This window comes from Festucalex cinctus, chromosome 15 (assembly GCF_051991245.1).
Source record: "Festucalex cinctus isolate MCC-2025b chromosome 15, RoL_Fcin_1.0, whole genome shotgun sequence".
Lineage (NCBI taxonomy): Eukaryota > Metazoa > Chordata > Actinopteri > Syngnathiformes > Syngnathidae > Festucalex > Festucalex cinctus.
Genome location: NC_135425.1, coordinates 9,009,343 through 9,019,259, shown reverse-complemented (window position 1 = coordinate 9,019,259; position 9,917 = coordinate 9,009,343). Strand labels below are relative to the sequence as shown.

Here is a 9,917-nt window from a genome sequence, read left to right as displayed (position 1 = left end):
GCACAAGAAAGTAGCTACACACTTTAAATACATTTGTAAAATGGGTTTCTCACTGTGCAGAGAAAAGCTAGTTTCCTGGTGGTAGGTGTGCTTATTTAACATGTGAATGGCCGTATGGCCGAGTGAGAGTCATTTACATATGCATGAAGAGGGAGGAGGAGGGGTACAGTCAAGATTTCAGGCTTTCGACAAAAGCATCGTTGGAGAAACTGAAAGAATTTATTTAACAATTCTACATTGGTTGCTTATCACGTCAACAGATAAACGAACCCACATCAGGGTTGACGAATGTTGAATCATTCCAGACCCAAAATCAACTCTAGGTTACGCACGAGTTTCTAGCGTTGTTGTTGATTGGGCCAAAGATAGCGAGACGGCCGGTTGGGCGGGACTTCCGGCGGCCGCTCCACCTGGATGAGAGTCACCTGGGGTCGGGAGCGCACTCTCACAAGACGCCTGGCCGAGAGGAGAATCTGGAGGAGGACTTCATTTCGTTTGTCCTCGATCCTCCAAACGGGAGGCGATTTTCGTTTCACACAAATCCAGGATTACAGCAAAGACGATTCCGGATGGGAATTTATCGTCACTTCTCTACACAGTTCATCTGAATCTGACACAGCTGGATGTTTGTTTCTGTTATGGTGGATTCTGTCTAGTTTTATCCAGATTTTTATTTTTATTTTTTAACTTTATACTTCTTTTTTCCCCCCCAACCGTCAAATGCGGTACGAAACCAGAACGCGTTAGTGTGGATTTAATCCTGCATATTTTTTTTAGTTTTTAGGAACAAAGATGCAGCTCCGCAGGTAATAACAAAACAGCGAGGAGTGTGTGTTTATTTTTTTATTTTTTTGCGAGAGCCTGTTCATTAATTGTTTGTGGTTGTTTTGTTGTTGTTGTTTTTTTGTAGGATTGTGTTTTTCACTTTAATCTGTCTCAGTTCCTCAGCTGCTATCCCCGCATCAGGTTAGTGTTATAATTAGGCACCCTTTTTATGGCATTTACTGTTTTTTTATCTTTTAAAAAGTACTCCTACTACGATCATTTAGAATTATAAGTACATTACAGTTTAAGTAAGAGTATTGAAGCCTAGTTCCTTTATTGTGTCACATCCTCCCACAATAAGAAACTCCTGTCACAATTTGATAACAAGCTTAGCCTATACACTTAAAAATTGCAACTGGGCTGTACTAGATGTAACCACTGATCATGTTCAAGTGGTAGAGTAATATTGTGTTGAAATAGTGTTGAAATACATGTTCGCAGATGACTGTGGTGTATCCCTGCCAACATCATGATAATAGTCATTTATATGGACTATAAAAGTGATAATGTAACTGTTAACTGCAGAATGTGAGGATGCACAAACATAATGACATGATATTTCTGCAAAAATAAATAAATACAAAGTCTCTCATTTTTTTCATCTAGCTATAAAATCTTTCTTTTTTCCCTTTTTTTTTTTTTAGCTTGTGTGGGAGAAGAATGCAACAAAGGCCAGACTTCTGCATTTCTTCCATCGTCCCCCGCTGAGATCCATTCTCAGCAGCCCTCCCAAGACTTCCTTGATCAATTTGCCCAAGTTAACTTGCCAAACAACGGGGACCGTAAACACCGTGATGCCAACGCTGTCATGCCCTTCATCGGCCTCACTAACAGTAAGTTTGCCCAAATAGTCACTGTCTGCACAGACACTGACAGCCTGCTTTAGTCATTGCTTTAGTCTGCTCCGAAAATGACCTTTAGGTCAAATAAAATAGATAGTTAAGAATTTTACATCCATCAACAAAACACAAACTAGTATGTGAAACCATGTGTACTTATTTGCACATACGGGATAGGTCATTGGCGTGCAAACTACGGCCCGGGGGCCATTTACGGCCCACCGTCCATTTTTCAGTGGCCCGCGACATATGCTAAAAATGGCATTTTATTCAGTTCAAATTAAATAGACAAAACAAAAATGTTTGGAGATGGTCAAAGTAAGAAGGGAGGGTATCGAAAAACAGGTGCCATTAAAGGTTATTTTCAATGTGATCTTTAGTAGATTTATTTTGATATAAACCGGAATATTGACGTTTGAAAGTATGGTGTGTGTTTTTTTTTTAACATTGCGCACAAGTGAAGTCATACACATTAAAAAATAATAATAATAATAAAATAAAACTAATACTGAAACTAACAAACTAAACTAAAACTAAGCATTTATTAAAGAACTAAAACTAATAAAAACTAACAGAACTACCCTGAAAACTAATTAAAGCTATTACTATTAAAAACAAAACTCAAAACAAAATAAAATGAAACTAAAATGAAAAATTCCAAAACTATAATAACCCTACTGCCATATTACAAATAAATTGGTTTATATACTGTAGCATTTTTCTCTATATGCAAAAGCACAAATAAATTATTTGTACAATTTTTAGGACTAAACATAACATTATGTGGCCTTTGCATCCTTCTGATTTTCTGTATGTGGCCCTCATATGAAAAAGTTTGGACACCCCTGGAATAGGTGCAGTCTATTTGTGGGGGGAGAAAAAAAATCTGTTACTTTTAGTGTATTTTTGCTATTTTCGGATGTTTGTTCAGACTCTTTGTGTTTGTCTGCTGACGTAAAGCAGATGCGCCCCAAGAATGTGTGTGGTTAATGGGTTACGTCTCACACACACAAGCACGCGCACACGCAGATACTTGGGCCCAATTTGGGATCTAGTGTCTGACTGGGACCAAAATTCAAATAAAATCTAATCGAAAACACAAAACTGACACAGATTTCCCTGAATCTTGGTTCTTGTGATGGGCTAGTTATCGCGCAGATGTGTTTATTTAATTTGCCCTTATATTTTTAGGCGCAGAGCAGAGCCGGAGCTGCTGTAAGAATGGAGGCACCTGCATTCTGGGCAGCTTCTGCGCTTGTCCTCCTTTCTTTACTGGTCGGAGCTGCGAGTACAACCAGCGCATCAGGTAACGTAAAAAGAAGCACCCGCAATCAACAAAACTACTACAAACACATTTAAATGACCAACTTCCTCACAGGAATAGCTTTAGCCAAATGTAGATGGGTCATTTTCACATAATTTGATCAAATATGGCAAAGACACTTTTATTATGCCACCTTGGTTTGTGTATGTCCCCCATGCTGAAATAACGACACCTAAAGTCCTATTTTCAAAAAGTTGTTGACAATTTAAAGTTTAAGGCAGTAGTGTCCAAACTACGGCCCGGGGGCCATTTGCGGCCCGCCGTCCATTTTTTCAGTGGCCCGCGACATATGCTAAAAATGGCATTTAACTGAGTTCAAATAAAATAAACAAAACAAAAATGTTTGGAGATGGTCAAAGTAAGAAGGGAGGGTATCGGAAAACAGGTGCCATTAAAGGTTATTTTAGTTAACTAAAACTAATGAAAAAACTCAAACTAAAATTCAAAAAACAATATTGTTACCGGAATTAAAAAAAAAAAAAAATATATATATATATTTAAAAAAAAAAAGAAAACTAACTGAAACTACATTTTATGTTTATAAAACTAACTAAAACTAACAATAATTATAGCAAACATTTCCTTCGTTTTAGTCTTTGGTAATTAATTTAATGCATGAGCCTTTGGGGATGATTTTAAGTGTGATTTTTAGAAGATTTATTTTGATATAAACCGGAATAATGACGTTTGAAAGTGTCACACAGAAGTGATGTCATCTAGCAGCAGCCAATAGAAAAGCACCTTCAGATGACGTTGCTCCCATGGTGTTTTTTAAATATTGCGCACAACACAAGTAATACACATAAAAAAATAAAAAAAAATAAAAAAATAAATAAATAAAAAAATACTAATACTGAAACTAACAAACTAAGCTAAAACTAAGCATTTTTAAAGAACTAAACTAATAAAACCTAACAGAATCACCCTGAAAATGAATAAAAACAAACTAAAATGAAAAATTCCAAAACTATAATAACCCTACTGCCATATTACAAATAAATTGGTTTATATACTGTAGCATTTTTCTAAATATGCAAAAGCACAAATAAATTATTTGTACAATTTTTAGGACTGAACACAATTTCTCTTCATAACATTATGTGGCCCTTGCGTCCTGAATTTCTGGATGTTTCCCTCAAATGAAAAAGTTTGGACACCTCTGGTTTAAGGTATTCAGAGAAAAGCCACTCCTTATTGACCGATCAAAAGTTGGTAGCCACTGAAATATATTTCTTGCATACCAGTAAAGATAAAAATGCATATTGGTAAAGCGCTTCATAGCAATCATGTGAGTTACTTAATTTACATGTGTTTCCTTTCAAACTTCACAAATAGAGTGCATAAATGATCCTAACAACACATTAAATTCCTTATACTGTACTCTTGTCTTTAGAAAGAAATGTAAACCAATGACATCATTTATTTGTATTTAAGCAAAATGGTGCCTCATCCGAACACTTCGGCTGACGGATCCCTCTGCTGGTGGCAACAACATAATGTAATGTGGCTTTCCCAATTAACAATCGAGATGGTCTGAGTGAAATAGACAGACCATTTGTAAAAGAACCCTTAAAAAAAAAAAAAGGAACTCTTAAGACACTATGATGCATTTGTTAGTATTCATGGAAAATACATATAGGTGAACATATACAGAATTGGCACATAATTGACAAGACATTTTGGTGTTAAAAGTTTGAAAAATATTACTTTAGAAATTCGAATGTTTTTTCCCCCCTGAGAAAGAATTATTTCCATTAGAATGATAACAACTTCCAAATAACTGAAATACTCTACTCATATCAGTAACACTAATTTATTTACAAAATCAAATTCCGTGGGGTATGTTAACCATTAGTGATATTATATGAAAATGACACATATTCATTGTGTTTACATAATATTTATAGTATATTGTATTGATTTGTCTTCCAGGCATAGTGACATTACTAGGTACACCATTCTGATGCTATGTAAATATATGTCAATTGTTTTGTTCTCGAATATTATAGCTACTGTAACTTAATTTCTCCGAGGAGTTAAATGGGACTCATCTGCAATGGTTTCAGATTTTGGTGTACGCTGATAGTCTGAGAAAAAAAAACAAAAAACAAAAACGCCACCTCGTCCTCCCCTTTCCCCACGTACACGCAACTCGGTCCAGGCCGCCTCGGAAGCCAGCTGTCGGGTACGCACTACGCAATCTCCCTGCGCGTTCAAAGCTCAGCTCTGTTTTGTTGTGCACTCGCTAAATGGACCGTGTGGAAACAGAAGAGCTGTTGTAAGTGCAAATAACCAGTGTTGTTGAACGGCTGCGGTTAAGAAAATCCTGGACACGGTTAAACGTGAAACCGGTTAATAGCTGTATCCCTAATCTTAGTATCTGAGTATCAATATATTAAAACAAAAATAATAATAATAATAAATAAATATTCATTTCTATTCCATGCATTGTATTAGGAGCTCTTCAACACAGATGTATACCTCTAAAAGACTAGTAGTAACTAATGTTTCTTTTCTCTCTGTAGGCACTGCGGTCTGATTCCACATGGCGAATGGGTGCGGAAGGGCTGCTCATATTGTCGTTGTGGTTACGGTTTTCTGCACTGCTTCCCCCACGTCTTCCATAAAGACTGCGGTATGGATGCCATGGTTAATGCAACAACAATGCTCGAATATCACATATTTAGTCTACAATAGCCAACTCCCAACTAAAGAGCTTTTCCTGTTTGTGTGTGGACATGACAAAAGGTGTGGCTGGCGCATAAATACACATCAGTTAGTTAAAACCTTCCAATTTGCATCCAACAAGCAGCCCGTAGAGGTGTTTTCTTTCTAGTGTAAATGGGTTCTTGAATGGCTGCTGAGTCTGCTCGCATAGTTGCTAGGGATGTAACGATATCCAAATATCACGATCATGATATGCTCATGATACGATAATTATCACGATATTGTGGGGAGGATGGCGATATTTAAAAAAGGTCACACTGTTGTAAAAAAAAATTAGCTCATACTAAAAAAAAAAAAAAAAAAAACCACAGTACTGTGCTTTTGTACATAACAATACATATAAACTCCCTTCAATCACTATTAACACTTAATATTGAGGCACTTACTCGCTAATGCAGACACACAATGAGTTCCTCCACATATTGACTCGGTTTATATACATATAAGGGCCAAAACATGCCTTGTGAAAATTAAATTGCACTAAAAAACTAGCCACCAGAGGGTGCTAGAACTGCACAAATGGAAATCAACCTGACTTTTGAACAGATGTGTAGCTTTTAAATATCGTGAACATGACGACGACGATATTGTGGCAGTTTTAATATCACGATATCACAATATTGCCGGTTTCATTACAGCCCTAATAGTTGCCATCTTTCCAGAAAAAAAATATAATCACTACAACCATAAGCTTAGTTGATAGAAATATGGAACATTTAGAAAACATTCGGTGTTACCTTTTTTTCTGAACCGTCTGCCACATATATAAATGAATTTATACTACTGTGTTATCACGGTTGGTATCACTATCGCTATATACATTGCTCTCTTACTCCCATCTATTCCCTTTAATCGGATAATCTCTTACTGCGATTGCTCCAGGCTCATGGCTACCCCACACCGAGTCTTGGTTGTGTCTTCTTTCACCATTGTCATCAAAGTGCTTGCTGCATATAAGCCAACACTCTAATTATAAACAGTAATGAATTTGATACAAGTATTATTCAAACAGGGTGTCTAAAAGTGTTGCCCTCACATAGAGAGCCTACATCAGCAATGATTGTATTATGTGTGTTCTGAACAGTCTGTTTATGTGGTTTCTAGATGACTCTGAGGACGTGCAGTGGTATCACTCGTCTGCTGTCAGGACTCTTCACAACAGCTATATACTGAGTCTGACACCGCTTCTATTGTGTCTCTTCCTGTGATGGATCTATATTTTTTTAAGGCTGGATCGAAACATTTCCAAAGCTAGTCTGAGCTTCAAATGTGTTTTTAAAAAAAAATATTTATTTTATTCATGTGGAATGTTTCACAGGAGATAAAAAATATGTCTGGAAAAATTTGAAGTCAGATGTTGTTCCTGTTGAGCGAACGCTTTTAAATCCTGATGAGTAGCCATAAAGTTCAGCGACTGGTGCGCTTTATGGCCGATGTTTGATGATGCTGACACGCTTTTCAGCAGTGATTGTGATTGCGTCAAACAAGAGACATCATATTACTCACTTGCAGACTTCACAGTTTCCTTTGTGAACAGAAATGATAAAGCATAGGTTATTTCCAGACATCCAACCACATACCACGTGCACGTTTATGTTTTGAAGACAGCTGTACATAAAAGCTTTATGAAAAAAAAAATATATATATATATATCATTCTTGTGTATTTTTATTTTTAGACTAGCGGTACTTTCCCATGAAGTAAAGATGCACATTTTATTTTTTTCTTGTTTCAAACTTTGTGTCTTATGTTTGCACAAGAGTTGATGTGACACTTTATCCAAGGAATATACAGTCAAACCTCGGTTTTCGAATGCTTCTGTTCTCAACCAAATCGGTTTTCAACCAGAAAATTTGAGAAAAATTCGGCTCTCAACCAAAGTGAAAAAAGCCGAGCGTACCTGAACGCGACTCACTCGGGAGCCGAGCTTACTTGAATGCCCAGGATGCTTCCTCCGTAGCACATTCGTGTTCAAAGTTCATTTGGAGCAGACCTGTTCATTGTTATTTACGCAAATCTTTTTCTTTTTTTTTAGTTTTGCATCATGTATTAGCCCCTAATCATGGGTCCAAAGAAAGCAAGTGCAAATGGTAAAGCTGGTGAAGAAAAGAGGAAAGTAGTGCGCAGAACTATTGAATTTAAAAAAGAAATGTTTGCATTTTGTTTTTGTTTTTCCATCATTTTAGATAGGATATCTAAATAAAACAGTGTCTATTTCTACCCTTTTCTATTTATGGTCAACAGTATACAGTGCAGTTTATGGTGTAAAATAGTAAAAAAAAAAACTTGGAAAAAGTTGTTTTTTTTAAGACTTGTAACGGATTAAAATTATTTACATTAATTATAATGGGAAAACTGTTTTGGATTTCGAACAAATCACTTTTAGAACAGCCTTCTAGAACGGATTATGTTTGAAAACCGAGGTGACTGTAACAGGGTATAAACTTGTATGCACTGTTTATTAAATTTGGTACAAAACTGTTGTTTGGGTTGTGGTTATATATGAATGAGTGACCAAAAGCATATTTCTTTATTTTGACATATATTGACAAAAAGTTGAACATACAAAATGATCTACCACTTAATTTAAGCATATCAAAAGTTCTATTTGGTAACATATGCCTGAATGGTTTGTTCTCTTTGATGATTCAATGTTAATGGTTGAAAGAAGAAGAAGAAAAAAACGTGTTTGGGATCTCCTGAAAAGTGAACAATTTTGGAGGTACCAGGTTTAGGCCTGATGCCAGCGATATGAAGAATTTTCTAGGTGTAAAAATTGAAAGCTTTTTCAATTATCACTCATTCCTTTCCAGCTTTTCCATCTTGTGTCATTGCCATCCAGAAAATACCAATTTACTTAAAAAAAACAAAAAAAACAAGTACTGCCAGAACTACTACAAATTTTTGAAATGCTTGTACAGGTAATAGTGTTTGAAACGATACATTTTACACATTTCAAGCAATTTCCCTTTGCAACTGTCCCTCCCTCCTCTTATCTTATTTCTAGTGACAAGTCTCTTATCTCCACCGTTGGGTGACGAGGCTTGAATTGAATCTCTGTTGCCTTCTTATCTTAAACACACACGTCCGTTGTTGTTCTGCTTGTTGGCATGCTCAGTCTTAACTTAAATAATGATGAATAAATGCAATAATTGTGTCCTACTACAGTAAATTGTAGATTTTAAATACACCGTTGAGATGCATAATCAATTTTTGTGATTATGGGGGTATTAGTAATGTTCTCAGGAAGTTAAACTGGTAGTACCCGAGAGGCACCCTGGGCTGGCTGCTATAGCCAAGCACAGGGAAAACACAGACCCATTCACACTTACATTCACACCTATGCATAATTGAGAGTCCTCAATTAACTTGCACGTTTCAGAAAGTGGAAGTCGGAGTACCAGCAGAAAGTCCCTGCAAGCGTTGACAGAACATGTAGGCTAAATCGAGCCGAGATTCAAACCCAGAATTTCAGAACTGTGGAGCAAAGGTATTTACGACCAGTGCTGCCCACTCCAACTAGTTAATAAATTCAAATAATGGCAGTGTCAAAGAAATCAAAACATAATCATCTTTCACCCAGATAAGGATAATGATGAGATGTAATAAGGTCTTTTGTGTAGAAGTAGTTATTTTTAACATCATAATCTCCTGGTAATATGACTGTAATCCACCTTTTGTTATCCACCCTTTCAGGACAAAGAGAGCAGTGTCACCAAGAATAAAGTGTGATTTAAACCCAAAGATCCTATTAAAACTCCTGACAGGATTTTCATCATCAGGCTTCACAGCGGATTTCCACTGAAAGGTTCTCACCAGGGATGGATTTTCTAACCTGGTAAAAAATGTATTTGAATTTGGTGAAGCAAGAATTCAAGAAGCAAGAGGACATTTCGAAAACTCCCCGACTACCATATTTAAGCCTCTGTCAATATGTCTGCTGGAATGTCGTAATTGTCTTCTGATGGGGATAACAGGATTGGGGAGAATTTAAGAAGCTTCATTTGGCATCACAGGGAGCGTTGATAATTTGATCAGTGATGGATCTGTTTTGAATTTTCTTTTCTTAGTGACCTAAACATTAAGGTGACAGTGTGTAGTATTTAGTGCCACCTAGTGGTGAACTAATAAACAATTCATAAAAAAAAAAAAAACTATTAATTTTAATAATGTGCAAAAAAAAAAGTGCTGTCACATCAACA

General features: G+C 36.3%; 1 protein-coding gene across 1 annotated transcript; it reads left to right on the top strand.

Moving 5' to 3' along the window:
* The first annotated feature begins 206 nt into the window (after positions 1-206).
* Positions 207-8,174, top strand: tdgf1 (teratocarcinoma-derived growth factor 1). Its single transcript, XM_077497488.1, has 6 exons — positions 207-806; positions 911-966; positions 1,470-1,658; positions 2,856-2,970; positions 5,514-5,623; positions 6,820-8,174. The coding sequence occupies exons 1-6, from the start codon at positions 793-795 to the stop codon at positions 6,921-6,923; spliced, it is 588 nt and encodes a 195-aa protein (XP_077353614.1). The 5' UTR covers positions 207-792; the 3' UTR covers positions 6,924-8,174.
* Positions 8,175-9,917: the final 1,743 nt, after the last annotated feature.

What these genes read in the sequence shown, in the direction of transcription:
- tdgf1 (XM_077497488.1), top strand. An exon ending in AGCTGCTATCCCCGCATCAG is followed by an intron (nt 967 to 1,469) that starts GTTAGTGTTATA and finishes TTTTTTTTTTAG; the next exon opens with CTTGTGTGGGAGAAGAATGC. An exon ending in CTTCATCGGCCTCACTAACA is followed by an intron (nt 1,659 to 2,855) that starts GTAAGTTTGCCC and finishes TTATATTTTTAG; the next exon opens with GCGCAGAGCAGAGCCGGAGC.